At 40.1% G+C, this 20927-nt stretch overlaps 3 protein-coding genes across 8 annotated transcripts in view; 1 reads left to right on the top strand and 2 right to left on the bottom strand.

The window, feature by feature from the left end:
• The window catches only part of Zdhhc8 (zinc finger DHHC-type containing 8), a 39978-nt gene extending 30932 nt beyond the window's left edge, over positions 1-9046 (bottom strand). For all 3 annotated transcript variants that reach the window (XR_011444251.1, XR_011444252.1, XM_070283003.1), the window contains exons 1-2: positions 8531-9046; positions 6924-7241 (exon numbers count right to left, since the gene is read on the bottom strand). Coding sequence is in view for 1 of the 3 variants with exons in the window: in XM_070283003.1 (XP_070139104.1) it covers positions 6924-7015 (92 nt within the window). In the remaining 2 variants the exon portion in view is untranslated. The remainder of the gene's footprint in view (positions 1-6923; positions 7242-8530) is intronic.
• A 338-nt stretch (positions 9047-9384) lies between these two features.
• On the top strand, positions 9385-12158 carry BCL7-like (chromatin remodeling complex subunit BCL7B-like protein). Its single transcript, XM_017239068.3, has 2 exons — positions 9385-10021; positions 11260-12158. Exons 1-2 carry the CDS (start codon positions 9658-9660, stop codon positions 11376-11378), a joined length of 483 nt encoding a protein of 160 aa, XP_017094557.1. The 5' UTR covers positions 9385-9657; the 3' UTR covers positions 11379-12158.
• Positions 12159-13974: 1816 nt separating this feature from the next.
• Positions 13975-20927, bottom strand: part of mgl (low-density lipoprotein receptor-related protein megalin) — a 156599-nt gene continuing 149646 nt past the window's right edge. For all 4 annotated transcript variants that reach the window (XM_070276377.1, XM_017239073.3, XM_070276378.1 and 1 more), the window contains exons 9-15: positions 20663-20874; positions 20188-20594; positions 18628-20132; positions 18252-18564; positions 15995-18181; positions 14840-15087; positions 13975-14586 (exon numbers count right to left, since the gene is read on the bottom strand). In XM_070276377.1, coding sequence (XP_070132478.1) covers positions 14366-14586; positions 14840-15087; positions 15995-18181; positions 18252-18564; positions 18628-20132; positions 20188-20594; positions 20663-20874 — 5093 coding nt within the window. In that variant the 3' untranslated portion in view covers positions 13975-14365. The remainder of the gene's footprint in view (positions 14587-14839; positions 15088-15994; positions 18182-18251; positions 18565-18627; positions 20133-20187; positions 20595-20662; positions 20875-20927) is intronic.

The raw sequence follows: 20927 nt of genomic DNA, 5'->3' as shown, positions 1-20927 counted from the left end.
GTCATAATTCAGGTTAATAATATTAATGCCTAAACTGATTATATCGCAACGGAAATGTTTTCAGAAATTTATGATGAAAAGGAAGCTTATTTTTGGGGGGAGAGGGAGCTCTGTTAGAGCATTAGAATAGAATACTTTTATTAAAAACTATATACTCCTTTTAGATTATATTATTTTAGAAGAAAATATTTTGCAAGATTTAATTTTTCAAATACTTTGCTAGCCTTTATGAGAATCAAGGAGAAGAGCCCTATTTTCTGATTAGTATTTTCTAGTATTTTATTTTAGAGTTTATAATTATAGTATTTTATTGTCTAGCTACACATTGTGAGAATGAAGGAGGAGAGCCCTTTTTTTGGTGTTTTAATTTTAATTTTTTTTTTACTCATTTTTTGTGCCTTTATTTGTTGCTATTATAGTTCTTAATGTATTTTGTTTTAATTTATTAATTCTGTGACCTTATGAGAAGCGAGGAGAAGGGCGATGTATTTAAAAATAATTCACTTTTTTTAATTTATTCTTGTTTCTTAACAAGAAATCTTTATTAAGAACATGTAAAATGGCAACAGAAAAAAATGAAAAAGAGAGGCTAGTCTAGAGTCTAGACTCCAGACACATTAATCCACAATTTTCAACAAAAACGTAAAAAAAAAAAATAATAAGCAGAACAGCAGAAACTAAATGGGATCTCAAGTGGATTCAAGGGAAATGAAAAGGAACAGACTGTACTGGGAACTAAAAGCCAAGAGCAGGCCAAAGAAAATAAAAAAATACACTATTTAATTAATACACTATTTAATAAATAAAAAAAAAGGTTTAGGAAAAAATCTATAAACTCTAGAAGAAAGAAAACAAGTCCCTGGCCTGTTAAAATATTCATACCCTATACTCCCACAGAGAACAAGAAAAAATACAAATAAATACTAAATGTAGTCTTCAACTTGAAGCATAAATGACAGTAATAAGCCAGTAAGTAAAATGGGTATAAAATACAAATAAAAATAAATGTAATCCTTGAAATGCTTTTAACACAAATTACAAACAACATTTAATTGGGTCGAGTGGCAGTGGGTGGTTGGGTGGTTGGTTAGGTCTTTTGTTCAGGGGGTAGGGGCTTTCAAGTAGGGTAGATTAACTTTGCTGACCACTTTGGTTTACTTTTAACCCTCTTCTCACCCACTTGGAGACTTGACTTTTCTTTTCGGCTCTCAAAAGCACCGATATTATTTTTTCTATATTTTTTTTACTTGTATCTATAGCTACATATATATTTTATGAAAGACTTGGCCCTTTTTTTCAACTCTCCACCTCTCTGGGGTGGCGGTTGGAATATTTCCTTTTGATGAAAAGTTGTCAGAGCAACAAAACGAAAATGAAATTACTGGAAAATGTTTGTAATTAAAGACTTGGCTTGGTTTTTTTTTTTGTTATTTCTTAAGGAAACACAACCCTCTTTTTAGTTTAAAGACTTGTAAGTAAATATTGGCCTTGTGGACAATCAGCATGGTCTTGTTATTAATTAATTTTCTTAATGACCCCTTTTATTGCTTTCAGATTAATGAACCGCTACTGCTACTCAGTTGCCTGCTTTGTTTGTTTTATTTTTAGAGCGTGGAGATTATTTTAAAAATAAATAGAAAACATTTAAGAGTGTTTATGTGGGGGAAAATATATGTACATATGTATATTTTTCTTCCTTTTTATTTTTAAAGGGTTGGCAAACGTTTGCTTTTAATTCCTGAAGGAAAAAAAAGAAGGAAAATCGCAGAAAATTCCCGGAATCCCCATTGTTACAGTTTTTCACACAACTTTTCACTCCATTGTTCCATAAAGAGGGATAACTACGTCTATAATATATATATATTCCTGTACTCTGGGGTTTTAAAAATTAAAAAAAAAATACAGGCATTGTAGTGGGCGTGTCATAGGGCTCTCTATAGAACTCTATGTGGGTGGTTGGCCCCGAAAAACTATTATGGTTGTTGTGACGCAGTCGTGTTGTTGTTAGTGTTGGTCGGTTAGCAACAGTTTTCCTCTTTTTTTTTTTTATTTATTTTACTATTTTTTTCTCTGCTTTTTTTTTTTAGATATATTTTCGCGTGACTCTCCAAACAGCCCTATTGCCATGTTTAACTTAATTTTCTTTTTATTCTCCCGCTTTGTCAAGCGTAGGTTGTTGTTGTTGGTTTTTTTTTTTGTTTGTTGGTTGTTGTTGTTGTTTTTTGGGGGTGACAGTAACAAAGGCAACCTGTGGCATTGAGTGGGGAAAAACAAAAATAAAATAAAAGCGAAACAAACTAGCCATAATGAAATATTTCGTAATTGGACTTTTGCTAACCCGACCCGAACCTCCTTATCCGCACTTCCTCCACCACCACCACTATTGTCACCAAAAAAAAAAAATAACAAAATAAAACACACTCCCCATATCAGATGACGACGTCGCTTACTAATGAAACAAAAGCTGAAACTAGGGGAATACACTGATAGAAAAAATATGAGGGGTTTTATAGACTGTTATAAGAATTCTTTAAGAAAATCGAAGTCTAGAGGAATTTTAAGAAGCTTTAGACCAAAAAGTCGTCTTTTTTTTGTGGAATTATATTTTTAAACATTACATTTTTACTTTTTTTTTGTCATAATTGTTTTTTTTTTACCTTAGAACTGTTTCATAAAACTATGATAATTATTAAGGTAAGTTTTTTAACCCAAAAAAAATGAAACTTGATTGTCTTCCAAGTCTAAAAAGCATGTTAAAACATGCACTTGACTTCTCCTGCCAAAACCAGTTAGGAATTATAGCGAGAAAGACAACAAAATAAAGAATCTTACTAGAATTTCAGAATTTACTAGAAAAAGTTTCTAGAATTTTAACAGAAAGGGCAAATAGCTAAGAATTCTCAAAGTTTTTTAATGTTTTTTTTTATTAAAGTTTAAACAAAAAATCAACTAAAAAAGTTGAAAATAGAGAATTTTAAAAATGCCATAAAAACATATAAAATATTACTTTGTTTTTTGTAATTTTTTTCGAGATTTCTTGAACAAAATTAAGATTTAAAAGTAAGTTAAATTGATTTTTTGTTAAAACTAGTTATAAATCCTAAATCCTAGTTAGAAATCCTTTCATACTTTTTAGACTTAAAATAAAAAAAAAAAAAAAAATAAAATAAAAAGTTTATACTTTCTCTCAAAACTAGTTAGGAATTCTATCAAAGAAACATCAAAAATCCGTATTTTTAAGCTTTTCCAGACTTTTTAAGCCAAAAACAAAGTGCCAGGCTGTTTAAATGCTTTTTTTAATAAATAACTGCCTTTAAAGACCCAGAAAAGCAAGAAATTTTTATAAAATATTTCCTATTCAAATTTCTTCAAAATTTCAAAATTTCACCAAATATTTTTTTGCAGTATCAAGTAGCCGGCTAAGCTGCTTTTTTATTTATTTATTTATTTTTATTTTTTTTTTGGAACCTAGACGATATTTAATACGCCCGCTGCGTGCCTTAACTTCAGATAACAAGAAAGCGAAAAAGGGAGGTGGCCACGAAAAATGGAAATGGGAAGAGAAATACTAGAAAGCAGGCGGAAGACCAGAAGAAACAGGAGCAGGAGCAACAGAAGAAAGCATAATTAAATAAACAAATTCCCAAACTAGGCAACAAGGGAGGCAAACAAAGTGCAGAACTCAAGTGTCGCCTCGAAAGTCAAAGCCAAAAAGCCAAAAAGCGAAAAATAGGAAACGGAGTTGGTGTGGGAGACCGTGTTGGGCCGAAGAAAGTGGGTGGGTGGGCCTATGCGGTGGGGGGTGTGGGCAGTAAGGCGTGGCCTTTACCCTGCTAGTTACTCACTAAGCCAAAAAGAAAAAAAAATACATAACAAAGGCGATTGGCGATAGATAAGTGTGACAAAGGGAAGAAATATGAAAAAAAAGACAAAGGTAAGGTAGCCCACAAAAAAATAAATAAAAAAAATTAAATAAAAAGAGGTAATAATATTAACAATATTAAAATTCTAAAAAAAATTTATACCTCAATAGTATGAAATATTTCAAATATTTAAACACATTTTTAGGACCATTTTTTAAAGGAAAGTAATTTTAAAATATATATGAAATTAGTTAGGCACTCTTAGGGCTTTTTTTCATCTTTCTTTTTAAGAAAAAATTAGAAATAACCTAACAATAATGAAGAAATATCATACTAAATCATTAGAAATGTATAAATCCTAAACTATCCCTAATATTATCCCACAGTTAAACCGCAATTTGAAAGATACTTTTCATTTAAAGTAAAAAAAATATACAAAGCAAAAAACAAATACATATATTAGAAAAACATATATACAAAAAGAATACATTTTCATGTAAAATGGTACAAAACAATTAATAAATCAGTAAAACGTTAAAAAAGAACATAACATCCTTCGAAATCGAGCCATAACACAAGGTTAAATTTTTTAAGCAACTTTTCTTTAAAAAGAAATTATTTAAAAACAAAAAAAAAAAAAATAAAAAATCTATGAGCCCAAAAAAAACCTATACTCCTTAACCAAAATAATGCCCCAAATTACTTGTTATACAACCATTATTTCTCTCAGTGCCCTCTAGGTGATGATGAGAAAGATTCAAACATCAACCAAAAACAAAACAAAATCACAAAGGGTGCCACAGATAATGGCCCAAAATACTGCCCAACATTGAAAGGAGGATGAAAGACGAGTGCCTAGCCTACGACGACTACGACTACGGTGTGGCAGCCACACCGAGGCAGAGGCATCCACACCAGCAGCAGAAGCACCAGCCGGCAGCAGATGCCAAAATGGAACAATTGCAGCTACAATTGACCACAAAAATTCGTCATTAAATGAACGAAATGGGAAATTGGAGGAAAAACTGGGAGCGGAAAAGTCAAAGCCAAAAAATTTCAAGAGCAAAAAGGTAATGGCCAGGCCAAGAGAGGTGGAGGAGGGAGGAGGTGGGTGAACTGTAGACTATGGCTGACTGGCTTAATTGCTATTTTGGGTTTTCGTTTCATGTGCTAATTGTGGACATGGTATGCAAATTTTTCCCCCGAGATAACATTGTTTAGAATAAACTTATTCCAAGTAAACTCAATTTTTAAGCAAATTTTTAAAGGAATATTTTACAATTCATGAACCGCAAAAGCCATCAAGATAAGGATTCATTTTAGAAAAGTCATTAAATAACAAAAATGTGTCAAATTTCTGTTCTATTTCTTTTTACGATCCAAACACATGAAAAAAAAAAAAAAATAAAAACAATCTTCAAGCGTAAAAATAATAAAGAAAGCTGCTCCTCACAAAGAATTGAAGGAAAATTGAGTGCCAAAAGGGGGGGAGGAGGGGGGTGGTGGTGATGACTAACACATGCACTGCAAAAAAAAAAAAAACAGAGGAGGAGGGGTTGGGTGACGACGGCCGACTGGATAAGACCATGTGAGCTGTTCCATATACTCGTATAATAATGCATTACGACCCGACGCCATAATCCATGGAAATGCGAGCAAAGTAAATAAAGTGTGGCAGCGACAAAGTGTGCACTGAGAAAAAATTACGAGAGGGTTTTCACAGAAAATATTTAAAGATGTTAGAAGCCAAGAAGATTAGAAGAAGGAATTAGATATTAGAGAGAGCAGGTCCTTAATAGCCTTAATATAATAGCCTTAAAGGTCCTTAATATCCTCTTTCCCAGGCTATTTTATACTCTTTTTTTTTAAATATTTTTAGGTTAAAAAAATTATTTTTTTTTAGAAAAATATACTTTTTTTTTTTTTAGTTTATAGTTTTTGGATTCTTGTGACCATTTTTCTAGAAAAAAATAGGTCTAGAATTGCCATAAAATCAATATTAAGATAAGAAACGGACCCCGAAGCGGACAAACGGACATGGTTCTTGGAGAGGATTCCTTTTTTGGATTTGGATCCTTGAAGGAAATGGGTAATTTATATGTCTTTATATTCCATGTCTTTATATGTCTTTATTGTAAAAAAATGTAATATATAAGGCATCTATAGGTAACTTTATATTCCACGAATATTATATACTTTATATACTATATACTTCATTATTGTAAAGTGGAATATATCATGAATACTGGATATTCTTTAGAAGGATATTAATAATTCCAAGACTATGATTTTTTTCTTAAAAGACCTGGCTTATTAAAATACTCCTTAAAGGTAAAAATCTCATAGTCTTGGAGGACTTAGAAATCCACTAACAATGTTTCCATCTCATGGATCTTATAGATCATCTTATAGCTATTCTTCTTTCAAAAGATTTTCGATTTATAACACCCGAATTTTTAATATTCCTTTTAATAGAACCTGAATACACTACAATATATTGTTATAGACATATGTATTAAACGACTACTAGACTGTATTTAACCTTAAAGACTTGATTTAGTTTTTTAAAAACATATTAAACGCCTATTAGACTCTATTTTACTTTAAAAACTCTATCAAGTCTTAATATTTATTTTATTTTTGTTACAAGATCGTCTTATTCAAATTTTTCTCTCCATATTTATTAACTTTCAGCAAAATACTAAATATTTCTTGCAGTGCATTTAATTGAAATATGATATTCCACAAGTTGACTTAATGAGCTGTGCTTTGTGTAATAATTTAGATAAGATATATAAACATATTCCTATTGATTCCTTAAAAATAAATAAATAAATTCCAAATAACTAGAGAATTAATAAATAAGTATAAAAATAATTAAGATTTAATGAAAGAATTAGAAAACCTTAATAACTTTAGTTGCAAATCACTAACTGGACTTTTAAAGAAGTCTTGGAATCTGCAGACAGTGTCTATCTAACGGATATTGTATCTTACGGCTATTATATCTTAACGGATATCTAGTGAAAATTGTTGAAAATTAAGTGAAAATCAACTTACGGATAGAAGAAGAAGAGAAATGTGGTCAAAAGCAGGACAATCCAGGCGAAAGTCGCAGGAATGTAACGCGTTTTCACATCGCATTTGGGCATTTTTTTGCTATTTTGTTGCTACTGCTTGTTGTTGTTGTGGTTGTTGCTGCTGCAGTCTCTCTTTTTTTTTTTTATTGCTGTTGTTGTTGTTGTTGCTTGCTGCGTCTTCGCGTAAATGTTGCAATGTTGTTGTTGTTGCAATGTCGTTGACCGTTTCGTCAGTTGTTGGCAATGAAATGCGTTTTCTTTTTTTTTTTTTTGTTGCTTGTTATTGTTGTTGTTGTAACTACACAGAGAAAAAAATAAACCAACATCCGCTTTAGTTGTAATTTCCAAAAAAAAAAACTCAAGTCTAATATATAAATATAAATATAAATATTAAAAAAAAAAATTTCATTTAAAAAAACAAGAATTTTTCTCTCTGTGTAAAGGCTGCTGCTTGCTGTTGTTTTTGTTGTCGTTTTGATGACGTTACAGTTGGCTTGACTTTCTTGGCTATTTTTTTTTAATTTTTCTTTTAAAAATATTTCCTTTTTTTTTAAGTGCCAGAGAGAGAGAGGGGTTAAGGGGCTAAGCGAGACGGCGAGACGAAGCGGCGACGCGTGAAATGGGCGACGTCAACAGCGACGCCGGCAGCGCGTTTTAACTTCGCGGAGACGGAAAACTCAGGAAGAATTCTTCAACTTTTCTTTCTTTTTTAATTTTTTTAAAGACAGACGCTAAATGGAAATTAATAGAAATTATTAGCATTTATTTAATTTATTTAAAAAAAAAAAAGTACATAACACACACACACACACAGCACAGAAAAAAATATTTATTAAAAAAAAAAACACCTCTTTGTTTTTCTCAATTTTATTTTTTTTTTTTTGGATGGGAAATTCATGTATTTTATTTGGAACAGCTGCTGGTTTTTGCAGAAATTCTCAGATGCTTTCATTTGCATTATTATTATTCCATAAAATTTTATTTTTTTTTTAAATTTTATTCCATTTTTTTTAAATAATTTTCAATTAGTGTTATATATTCCAATTTGTTAGCCTGTCTTGCTCTAGCATTCTTCTAGTCTATATTTTTGTCTCTCAACTGTTCTTATTGTTGTTGTTGTTGGTGTTAGGCTCTTATCAAGACCTGGAATACACACACACATACAGGCACATGGCCACGCTAGAATGAGAGATCAAAAGGAGCCTCTGAAGAGAGTGAGGCAGAATTCGTACCTGCCTTGGTGTGCGTGTTGGCCAATTTTTACGAAAAAAAGATCAACCACAAAAGTGCTATAAATTCTTGCCTTTTTTTTTCTTTTAGTAATTTATCTTTTTAATTACAGTGCTACCGTTAGATTTGTGTTTATTTTTAAGACTGTATATAAGACGATATATATATATATAAAAACAGTTAATTTTCACACACACGCGAGCGCGTGTTTTTTTTTTTCGCTCTGTGCGTGCCTTTGTGTGTGTGTGTGTGTGTGTATGGGGCGCAGCAGCAGCAGCAGCGTCGCTTAGCCGTTGACTTTCCCTATTTTTCATTAAAAAAAAAGAAAATGCTTTTCGTGTTTTTCATTTTCCCCACCTTGCGGCCTCTTATTTATTTTCTGCTCTGCCGCTTCCTACTGCCTTCGCCTTCCTCCGTCTGCTGCTTTTATGTACTTTATTTAATTTTTTGTGTTGTTGTTGTTGCTGCAGCTTGTAGTTGTTTTTGCTCCTGTAACTTTTTTTGGGTTTTTTTTTTGTGTTGTTGTATTTTTGCGATATTTCTTACGGCGCGTCGCCTGGCAATTCCTTCTATATTGTCGCCTCGGACTCGGCTTCTTCGCGCGGTGCCTATGGGCGGAGGGGCGATTGGGGAAGGGCGAAAGACACGAGGGGGGCGGGGCGGTTCGGGGACGCGAAGGGGCAGACGGGCGAAGTTTAATCGCCAAACGCGAACATTTCATGCACGCACACACACTGTCGCACTATTCACTATTGGCACTATTCACGTTTCGCGTGATTTTGAGTGTCGAGAATTACGAAAAAACAAATTAAAAAAAAACACCGTCCGCATACGCATAATTTTCTTTTCCGTCTTCTTCTTCTTCGAGTTGGTAGTGGTGGGGGAATATCGATGGCACCCATCGATGCACCGACTATTAGTCACGTTGAACTATCGATTGAAGTCTCATGGTATTTTTTAACGATAGTCAAACGATAGTATATTTATCGGTACTTTATCGGTATACCCCAGTTGGATGTTTTCGCGCCAATATCGATGTTTTTAAAATATTATGAATAAAATTCAATAAATTTCAATTATTTGATGTAAAATATATATAATCGTATCAAAAATACTTTTGAATTTTAAGACATTCACTTTGTTCCACATTCCACTATTCCCAAGCGATACTATTTTTGGTATCTAATGGATTAGTATTTTTTTTTGCATTGCAGTATTTTTAGCATTTACCAACACCGACCGTTTTTCGCCAAGCGTCCGCTAGATTTTACTATTTTTTTCCATAATTATCAAAGAACTACGATTTTCCAGTGAACGAAAAGCAAAAAAAGTCAAAGCTAACCACCCAACACAGCTCCTCTCAACCGAAAGTTGAGCCAAAACACCACAAGACAAGAGAAAATCGCGGAAAACAGCGAGCGGCGGATCTGAGGCGACGCCGAATCTAATACAGGAAACGAGGATTCAAGTGGTGTGTCAATCAAATGTCGCGCAGCGTCAGAGCGGAGACCAGGAGCCGGGCCAAGGATGACATCAAGCGGGTCATGCAGGCGGTGGACAAGGTGCGGCACTGGGAAAAGAAATGGGTCACCATCAGCGACACCACCATGAAGATCTACAAATGGGTGCCCATCTCATCGGCCAGCGAAAAGAAATCAAAACTCCAACAGCTGTCCGGTGGCGCCGGTGGCGGCGTCAATGTATCCGGTGGCGGTGGTGGCGGCGGCGTCGGCAGCGGCGGTGGTGGCGGCAAGCTCAGCGACAAGGAGAACTCCCAAAAGGGTACACCCACACCGCCCCAAATCACGCCCAGCTATGCGGGGCTCACAGCCGAGGATTCCAACACCTGTAAGGACTTGGGTTCGACCCCGACATCACTATATAGTTGATATTTTAGGGCTAGTTTTCAGATTCTTAAAGAATCTTTAAGATTTCCTTTAATCTTTTTTTTAAATCTTAATTTTAAAACGTATCTTGTGATTTATGTTTTATGTTAGATCTTTAATCTTGTGTATATTATTTTTATAAAAGTCTTGTTCAACAAAGTGTCTTTTCCACAAAACGGTTTTTTAAACAAAAAATGTATCCAAGATTTGACTATTTTGATTATTTTTTTAAGGATTTTATTCCTCGTCGTTGGCATTTTTCTGCCATAAACACAAAAAAAAGGTGGTATCCAGCTACTGAATACATTTTAACAATTCGATCCTAAGATCGAAGAGTAATTTTCCCTGAATTCCATATTTTTTTTAAACAAACACTGCATGTTTATTTATTTAAATCGTAAAACCAGGCCTAGTTTGTTTATTTATTTTATTAATTCGATGTCTTCTCCAAGTTTTGTTGTCATTTTTCTGAAACTTTAAACTCTGTTTATAAAATTTGTGTTTCTTTTTGTTTAAAAAGGAGTATAGCTCGTGACTAAGGTGATATTTTAATGTTTTTGTAGACAATATAGACTGTTTTACTTTTAATCAATTGACTTTCTGTTTAAAGAGAGACTTTAATGAAGATTTTCTTTAAAGTTTGTAGTTTATCTATTAGAATTTTTAATATTGTTTTGAATTCATAAATTATTATTATTATTAGATCATTAAAATATTTTTAGAACCCATATTGTAGGATAATTTTCTAAGGGAAGTGGAAAGTTCTTAATGAGCTTCTTTTTAAAAGGTTTTTCTTATGAGATTTTAAATAATTATATTGACATATTTAATGCCAACTTTTTTTTTGGGATACAAGCTTCAGCATTAAATCTTTAAAATTGTGGTTAAAAAAAAAAGTTTAGGAAAAACCCAGACCCAATGTGTATTTAGAAATAACCTAGGTCAATATTATAAGCTTCTGACTTTTTTAAAGTTTATATTATAGTTTAAAACCTTTCGAAAAGCTAGGTATTTGGAAAACTTTTGTTTTTAATTTCTTAGATTTTTTTATAATTACTTTCTTATAAAAAATGTAGAATTATTCAGAAGAATAAAAAAACTATTTATAGATTTTCAACACCCTCCATAATAATATTATTAAATACCATATAAGAAAACCTATCCAAAAACCCTACTAATACCTATTATTTTACCTCACAGGTTTCTCTGTCGTATCGGACAGTCAGGGCGCCGACTTTGTATCCAGTATGCCCTTCTCGGAGGACTCCAACTCGCAGGGCAGCGACGGGCCGGTGAAGCGGCTGAAGACGAGCGACTAGCCCCATATTCGCGGCCCGAGCAGCGCCTACTGCAGCAGCAGCAGCAACTAACTAAGAGTCGCCACCATTATACAACTAAGTTTAGGTTTTTTTTTTGGTTAGCAACGACATATATAGGAACCACACACCAGATCGTGACCAGATCAGATCGCGAGTATCTGCCTCAGCCCAAGACTTAAGCAATTCTCCTAGAAATCTAAAGATAATACCAGCTGGCCCCTCCCTCTTTCCGTCCCCCTAACCGCCTTTCAGCTCACAAAGCATTATGTATTCTCTTTTTTCCAGTGTGACTTGAAAGGCGGCTCATGCCCGGTGGAAAGGGGGTGGCCAACTGTAAACACTCGATAGGTCCATAGAATTAATAAACATTATTTATTAGCAGAACAAATAAAAAAAAAAAAAAACCATAAAAATAAAATTATAAATATAAAGAAACAATTGTAAACTAAAACCCAAAATTATAAAAATCATATGTATTAGTTGTAGAAGAGATAAAAAAAAAACAGATTATAGAAACCGAAACAAATTGTGAATATTTTTATACATTTCAGTCTCAACTTGTTTGCGCTTTAAAACCTGGCTGGAAAATAATTATTTTAAATAGGAATGCAATTAATTAATTATGAAACAAACAAAAAATCAGAATGTAAAACCTTAACATCATATACTAGATTTTAGTTTTTAAGAAATTCTAACACTGACATTATACACCATTATATTTACCTTTTTTGTCTGTTAAATTTTAAGAAATAAATTGACATTTTTATGTTAGTTTTTTTTACATTTTTTTTGTAATGATTTTTCTTTATTGAATGTTTTAGTTTTTCTCCATTTTACAATTTTTCATTTGTTTGTTTTTTTTTTTATTCCCCCCAGTATGTATAATAATAAAAAAAAGGTTTTATTCTTTCAACAAATAGTGTTTTTTTTTTGTCATTTCGTAGTTTTTGTTTTTTTCATACTCTTATTATGTTGTTTTTTTTTTTTTGTTTTTTGTTATCGTTTATGTAGCTTGACATTAAATATACAATTAACTTCACAAATATATATATTTATATATAGCGTTGTATGGCCCGATTGGCAAATACAGCTTTTCTTAGTTTCCATTCTTTTATATTTCTTTCACTAAAATTTATGCTAAAAACACGCTTAAATGAAGGGAAGCACAGATTTTTGCACAGAGAACGAGAAAAATTATATAAAAAAAAAAAAATGCACACACATTATACGACGAATGTGATGTCCTTGATGGACATTATTTCGACAAAAAATAAATCATAATACAAGTCATAAATCGATGATATAATTAAAAAATAATATATTTATAGAATATTTATATTGGATGTGTAAAAAAAACATGCGCGCGACAGGCTTTCTTTTTTTTTTATTTTTTAAACTACACACACAAAACGAAAAAAAAAAGAAAAGCTACAAAAATCATATGTTAGATTGCACGAAAAACCCAAAAAAATAAAAGTAAAAAGTATAATTTTTCTTAAAAAGGGAAAGTTTGGAGAAAGTAAAAGCTACGCTTTTTCTCAACCAGAGGGGCAGGGGGCAGGGATAATTCTTATTTTTCTTGGAATGTAATTGGAATGCCTTTTCCTTTTTTAATATTTTTTAAAGCATTAATTTTCTTTTTCTTTTTTATCAAATTATTAGCACATTTTTTGTGTTACGGCCTGTCTATGTCTGTGTGTGTTGCAGAGTGTGTGTGTGTGTTTGAATAAATAATTAAATTAATTATAAATTAAATGTGTTTGTGTTTTGGGAATGCAATTACATTTCTTGTTTTGTTTCTTTTTTAGCACAATAGTGTTTTTTTTTTTTAAATCGGCTTGTTTTACATTTAATTTTACACACATATATATACATATATATATATATATATATTGTATATATTTTTTTAGCTCGCTTTTTTGTTTGATTTTGGTTTTTAAACTTTTTGTGTTTTAGTTTTAGTTTTTTTTTAGAAAAATACATATAGAAATCCTAGCTTGGAATTTTCCCATAGTTGCCTTGTGTGTATACATATACATATATAGATATACAAATGCATATATAAATGTTATATAATATATATGTAATATTTTATATAATATCAGTATTATATATAATATTATTATATAGTATAAATACATCTATATAAGCTTGTATATATAGTTTAATATTGTCATTTAGCTTTCAAAAAAATATATATTTATACTTTCTATGCCTTAATTTTTTTCCATTTTGCTTTATACAATAATTTTTTTTTGTTTTAGTTTTTGTTTCTTGCGCAAAAATATCTTCGATTAGCAAAAAAATAAAAAAAAATTGGAACAACAAGAGAAAACATTACACATTACACACAAAAAATTGGCTTTACAAAAGTTTCTTTTTAATATTTTTTTCGATAGTTAATCGATAATTATCGAATATCGAGCTTTGATAAATTTTTTGCTCAATTTGCTGGCAACTTTTTCGAATTTCTTATGTAGTTGCTTTCTTGGATATGTTTTCTGTTGTTTCTGTTTTTCGATGTCCCCTCCCCTCAAGGACTTTCCAGCTCCTAACTGTCCCATCCTGTCTCTCTCTGTGTGTATGTGTGTGTGTAAAAAATTATCCTTTTTTTTTTTGTTATTTTTTTTTTTGGCCAGGTTTTAGACCTTGGTGGTGAGCTTTCCAGCGGTGGCTACCTGCCAGGATTTGTGATGTTTACTACTAGAAGAAGTAGCAGAAGAGCGTCCCTGTTCCTGCTGATGATTTTGCGGCTGCTGTTGCGATTGCGTGTCCATATCCTTGCTGATGCTGTTACTGCTACTGTCCTTGTTATCCCTCCGCCTTAGACCGCCGGCCATCGGCAGTCATTGTTATGTCTGAAGGGGATACACGCCGCCGCCACTCTCGCCAGAGTCTACCTGACTCCGGCGCTGCTGGCGACAGCCCACGGCCACTGCAATCGCAACGGCAGCCGCCGACTGGCGCCCACGACGTGGGGCTTGATATCAGCACTCGGACTTGTCCTCCTCCACCAGGAACTGTGTATCCTTGCCGGTATCCGCCGACGGATCCAGTTCCCTAGTGCGCAGCTGCAGCTGCGGTGACGCCTTGTGCGTGATGCTGCTCGGTGCTATGATCGCCGAGGCTGGCTCCGTAAAGGATCCTCCAGCATGATGGCCCATCGCCTTGCCCTTACCCGAGGGCTCGCCAGGCACATCATAGATGCCTAAGATTTAAAAAAAAAATTGAAATAAATTGAGGAACAAGAAAGCTACATAGATGATGTCCAGTACTCCAGGAATACAAGCGGACCAACGGACATATATAATCGGAAGGACATGATATGGTTGAATTTTGAGAAAACTGATCCAAGGATCAGTGATGCATTTTCGAATTTAAATTTTGTCATAAATGAGAAGTTTCAGGTTTCAGAGAAATGAATAAAAAATAATAAAATAAACTTTATAAAGAACACTTACCGGAACCATTGCCCATTCCTGGATCGGCGGTGGTTCCCGATTGCACGGCATCGTACATCGGATTGGCAAAGTCGCGAGCCTTGTTCGCGTTCACCGTCTGGAGGTTGTAGCCCTCAATGGGCGCCACATCGCCCGCCCCCGGAGCCGAGGCGCCCGGGAAGCCGCTCTCGCTGAACTCCACGTTCGAGCCATGCCGGAAGGTCACGCTCTGCGACGAGGTCATCGCCGGCATGCGAGCCAGTTTTCCACTGAAAAATTAAATAAAAGGAGGAGGTTACTATTGGACGGGACTTGCGACGATATGTGGCTATTTTTGTTCCCAAACTATAGCTACATCTTTGGCTGTGTCTATCCGATCTTGAAGAGGAATACCTTTAACGATTAAAAGATCGTTTCTGAAACAAAATCTGGGAAAAAAATATGTGTTCTCAATTTTCCCAATGGCCCTCCTTAAAAATGGATTTTTCCCCTATAGAGCCCACTGCGATGTCTATATCTTCCTCAATTTTCATCCGATTCTCAAGCGGAGTACCTTAAACGATTTGTGGATCGATTTGCCACCATTCTGCATCAAAATCCTGAGAAAAAATATTTTTTAGATTTTTTGTCCCTTTTTTCTGATGGGACCCCTTGAAAACGGGGTTTTCCCCTATAGAGCCCACTGCGATGTCTATATCTTCCCCAATTTTGATCCGATTCTCAAGCGGAGTACCTTAATCGATTTCTGGATCGATTCTCCATCATTCTGCATCAAAATCCTGAGACAAAATATTTTTTCGATTTTTTGTCCATTTTCCCTGATGGGACCCCTTGAAAATGGGGTTTTCCCCTATAGGGCCCACTGCGATGTCTATATCTTCCCCAATTCTTATCCGATTCTCAAGCGGAGTACCTTAAACGATTTGTGGATCGATTTGCCACCATTCTGCATCAAAATCCTGAGACAAAATATTTTTTAGATTTTTTGTCCATTTTTCCCGGTGGGACTTTTCCCCCTTGAAAATGGGGTTTTCTCCTATAGAGCCCCAGAATTATGTCTATATCTTCCCCAATTTTGATCCGATTCTTGGGATCCCACTCCCATATCCTTGTCAATCCCCCCTAATCCCCACCAATCTACCATAAAATCTTTAAAAATCTTTGGAGTATACTTACAATGGCCTCTTGCGGATGACGTACCAGGCCCCGGCGGCGGCCATCATCACGAGGAGAATAACCATGATGGGCACCACCACAGCGGTGACATTGGCGCCGCCATGGCCAAAGGCGCCGGTGGTGCTCGTCTCGCAGTGGTCGCCCCGGAATTCGGCCAGGCACTCGCAGACGAGCTCGCCCTGGGCGTCCTCCTTGCAGAGTCCGCCGTTTTGGCAGGGACAGATCCTGGGCGCGGGACGCGGATGCTCGGCGGCGGCGTCGCAGATCACCTCGGCGGTGCTGCGATGCGAGGGCGGTGGCCCGGAGGTGTCGGGGCAGGCGCAGCGATGGCCGCCGGGCACCAGCAGGCATAGATGGGAGCAGGTGGAGTTGTCGCACGGATTCGGAAGCGAGGTGTTGTAGCGCTTGTCGTGGTAGACCTTCAGGCCGGACGGATTGATGAGATTCTGGTGGAGCACCACCTGCACGCCGCGTCCGAACTTATCCTGGCGCAGCAGCTCGCCGGTGTCCCGCGTCATCCAGAACATGTTCGACTCAAACAGGTCCAGGGACACCGGATGCCTCAGCTGGTCGCCCTTCACAATGGCCTTCCTCCGGGAGCCATCGGCCCTCATGGACTCAATGGCGTTCAGCTTGGTGTCCACCCAGTAGATGATATGGTCCTGCGAGTAGTCGATGGTCAGGCCAGCCGGATGACGAATCTGTTCGGTGATCAGTGGCCTCCTCTTGGAGCCGTCCATCCAGGAGACCTCGATCTTGGGCGCCGATCCAGCGTCCGACCAGTAGATGCGTCCCAGCTGCGGGTTCACGGCAATGGAGGTGGGCACCTCCAGGCCGGCATTGACAATGGATCGCCGGTAGCGACCATCGGTCTTGGCCACCATGACGCGTCCACGCGGCTTGGAACCGGTGCGATCCATTTCCGTCCAGTAGAGATTCGAGGCCAGCCAGTCGACAGCGACGGCGGTGGGCTTGGAGCCGCCCTTCATGTTCAGGTCCTGGGCGAAGCCGATCTTGGCCCGGCCGTCGATGGCGTTGACCATGTAGGAGCGCTTGATGGTCTTGTCATAGCTGTCGGCCCAGAACACGATCTGCTGCTGGGCATCGTAGTCCAGCGCCTCGATCCTCTTCTCGGCGGCGATCACATCGAACTCCTCCCGCTTCTGGAGGTCCAGGCCTCGTATCTCCTGCCCGTTCGCGAAGACCAGGATCACGTCCTCCTTCTCGGCCCGGCATACGCCGCTGGCTGCGTCCGTCAGCTGGAAGCCCTCGCGACAGCTGCAGCTGTAGGTACCGTTGAGGTTATGGCACTGGTGCGAGCAGGTGTGCTGCCTGGTGAGGCACTCGTCCACGTCCGTGCACTTCTTCTTGTTGTCCAGCGCTATGATATAGCCCGGATAGCAGGTGCAGATGTATCCACCCTCGGTCAGGTTGTGGCAATGGTGCTGGCAGCCGCCGCGGTTCTGTTCGGAGCAGCTGCTGGTATGGTGGCAGCCCAGCTCGTCGCTGACGTCGCCGCAGTCGTCGGAGAAGTCGCACACCTGGGACCGTTCGATGCAGTGCTTGTTGGCGCACTGGTACTGGGTGTAGAGGTCGCACGGCTTCTGTTTGCTGGCGCACAGGGTCATGTTGTTCTCGTCACTGCCGTCGCCGCAGTTGTCCACACCGTCGCAGATCTGGTAGCGGGCCACGCACCGGTGATTGGCGCACTGGAACCGCCGCAACGTGTCGCAGTTGAAGTCGCTGCACACGCTCGGATCCTCGTCGCTGCCGTCGCCGCAGTCGTCCGTACCATCGCACAGATCCGATAGCGATACGCACAGGTTGTTGTTGCACTGGTAGCGCGATTCCGGACAGTAGCGTCCGCCGGGGAAGCGGGGCGGGCAGCCCACCTCGTCCGACATATCCCGACAGTCGCGATCCCCATCGCACCGGAAATAGGAGGCAATGCAGTGGCCGGAGGCGCACTGGAAGGTGCCGTTCTTGCACTGATAGCCCTCGCAGTGCATCTCGTCCGAGTTGTCGCCGCAGTCGTCCTCGTGGTCGCACTGCCACCTCGACGAGATGCACTTGCCGTTGCCGCACCGGAACTCGGACTCCGAGCAGTCGCGGTAGCGTCCCTTGCAGATGGCATCGTTCTCATCGCTGGCATCTCCACAATCGTCCGCAAAGTCGCACATCCATTGCCTTAAAAAAATTAAATTTATTAAATTAATTAATTTAATTAATTAATTAATTAATTAATTAAGTAACTCACTTGGGTATGCATCGGTTGTTGCCGCACTTGAAGTCCGTTTCGGGGTTGCACTTGGGACAGTTCTCCGGCAACTCGTCGCTGTTGTCGCGACAGTCGTCCTTGCCGTCGCAGAACAGCCACTTGGGGATGCAGCGGTAGTTGGACTGTCCGGGGCAGCGCTGCCACCCGGTGGTGCAGTTCCTCTGGCGGCACATGTACGCCGGCTCGTCGGAGTCATCGCCGCAGTCGTTGTCAAAGTCGCACATCCACAGCTGCGGGATGCAGCGTCCGTTCTTGCAGGAGAACTCCGTTTTCGGGTCGCAGGTGCGCTTGTCTGGAGTGGATTAGAGGAGAAGATTAGCTCCAGATCGTCCAGAGGGATCAGAGTTCTACTTACAACACACTGCTGGATCCTCGTCGCTGCCATCCTTGCAGTCGGCATCGCCATCGCAGCGCCAGCTGTCCAGGATACACCTTCCGCTGGACTTGCACTTGAAGTCGGAGAGCGGGCAGGGCAGGTCGCAGTTCTGTTCGTCGCTGCGGTCGCCGCAGTCGTCCACTCCGTCGCAGATGGTGGCCGAGGGCGTGCAGTTGGTGTTCTTGCACTGGAAGGTGCCCGCCCGGCAGTGGCGCGGGGCGCAGGTGGCCGGCTCGTCGGATCCATCCTTGCAGTCCTTCTCGCCGTCGCACTTCCAGAACCAGGGGATGCACTTCTCGTCCTTGCCGCCGCACAGATGCTGCCCGGCCGTGCAGTTGGCAATGCAGGTCTTCATGTCCCTAGCCAGGTAGAACTGGTTGGGGCAGGCGCACTTGTGGATGGGCGCCCCCTCCTCGATGTAGCCCTCGATGTTCAGGTACGTGGACTCCGGCGGCGGGGCGATCAGGCAGAGATGGGAGCATCCGCCATTGTCGGTGCCGCAGGGATTGTTGTACGGCTGCTGGCGGAGCGGGTGGTTGATGTGCAGGTCGTAGGGGCGGTGGGTGGTATTCCGGAGGACCGTGTAGTTGGCGCCGTGGAACTTGTTCGCCCGCACGATGGCCTTCAGGTTCCAGTCACTCCAGTAGATGAAGTCGTCGAACAGGCTCAGCGCGAACACGTGCGGCACCTTGCTGCCGGACATGACGGTGTGCCGGTGCCGGCCCTCCAGATCCGCATAGGCGATGTAGTCCAAGTGGGCATCGGCCCAGTAGATGCGATCGGTGAAGTAGTCGATGGAGAGGGCGTTCGGCCAGGCGATGCCGTCGTTCCAGTTCAGGATCGTGGTGAAGTTGGAGCCGTCCATGCCCATCTTGGCGATGTAGGCCTGCAGGTGCCAGGACGTGAAGTACAGGTACCCGGTGCCCGGATGGACGACAATGGCCCGAGGATCCACCACGCCGCTGCGCAGAGTCTTGCGCTTGGTGCCGTCCAGCTCGGCCACGTCCAGGTTCTTGGAGTGCCTGTCCAGCCAGTAGAGCTTGCGGCCCACCCAGTCAATGGCGATGCCCTCCAGGCCGTGCGAGTCGTGTCGGATGACGGCCTCCCGCTCCGGCGGCGTCTCATCATCAGCGGAGCCGTACTTGGCCCGGAAGATGGTCTTGGCGGTGACGTCGCAGAAGTACATGTACTCCTCGCGAATATCAAAGTCCAGGGCCACCACGTTCATCAGGTCCTGGTGCATCAGGTTGTACTGGTGGCCGTCCACCGACATGTTCCGCACGTAGTACTTGTTGGTGAAGATCAGCCAGGGCGGGATGTTGTCCTTCCGCTTGCATTTGTGCTCGTCGTTCTCCCGCTCGTAGTACTTCTCGTCGCACTTGCAGTAGTAGCCGCCGGGGGTGTTGGAGCAGTGCTGCGAACAGGCGCCCGGCTGCTCCAGGCACTCGTCCACATCCGCGCAAGCCTTGCCGTCAGCCAGGAGTCTTGAAAAGATTTCAGATTAGTCCTTGTGGTGGCTACTCTTTGGATTCTACTTACTTGTAGCCTTCGTTGCAGTCGCAGTAGTAGCCGGTGAGGGTGTCCACGCACTTGTGGCCGCACTGGTTGATCTCCACCTTGGCGCACTCGTCCACGTTGCAGTGGGCCGGCTCGTCCGACTCGTCGGCGCAGTCCGGATACTTGTTGCACACCAGACTGTAGTCGATGCACTGGCCATTGGTGCAGGCGAACTGACCCTGCGGGCAGGTGACGTTGTCCTTCTTGCAGCCCACCTCGTCCGAGTGGTCGCCGCAGTCGTCCTCGCCGTCGCACCGGTACTGGTTCCGGATGCACTTGAAGTTCTGGCAGGTGAACTCCTGCGTCGAGCACGTCTTGTACTTGGAGTTGCAGAACTTGCCTTCATCCGTGCCGTCGCCGCAGTCGTTGTCATGGTCGCAGATCCAGCCCTGGAAAGGATTAGAGGCAGAGCTTGAAAAGGCTCTCGTTTCTTGCAAGGATTGGGGGGCTGACTCACCTTGTTGATGCACCGGCCGTTGCCGCAGGTGAACATGTCCTCGCCGCAGGGCTGCTGGGTGGCGCAGTTGTGCAGCGTGGTGTTCTCATCGGCGCCGTCCACACAGTCTGGATCGCCGTCGCAGATCCACTTCTTGGGAATGCACTGCGCCCGCTGCCAGGACTTGTTCTCCACGCACGTGAACTCCGTCTCCTCATCACACTTCCTATCATCTAGAGGGAGGAGGGGTGATTCTATTAGTTTCTGGACTCGAATCTCTAGGATT

The sequence above is a fragment of the Drosophila bipectinata genome, chromosome XR (genome assembly GCF_030179905.1).
Source record: "Drosophila bipectinata strain 14024-0381.07 chromosome XR, DbipHiC1v2, whole genome shotgun sequence".
Lineage (NCBI taxonomy): Eukaryota > Metazoa > Arthropoda > Insecta > Diptera > Drosophilidae > Drosophila > Drosophila bipectinata.
Note: the sequence above shows the minus strand (reverse complement) of the source record. Positions and strands in the feature narration are given on the sequence as shown.

What these genes read in the sequence shown, in the direction of transcription:
- BCL7-like (XM_017239068.3), top strand. Translation starts at nt 9,658, where the DNA reads ATGTCGCGCAGCGTCAGAGCGGAGACCAGGAGCCGGGCCAAGGATGAC. An exon ending in AGCCGAGGATTCCAACACCT is followed by an intron (nt 10,022 to 11,259) that starts GTAAGGACTTGG and finishes TTTACCTCACAG; the next exon opens with GTTTCTCTGTCGTATCGGAC.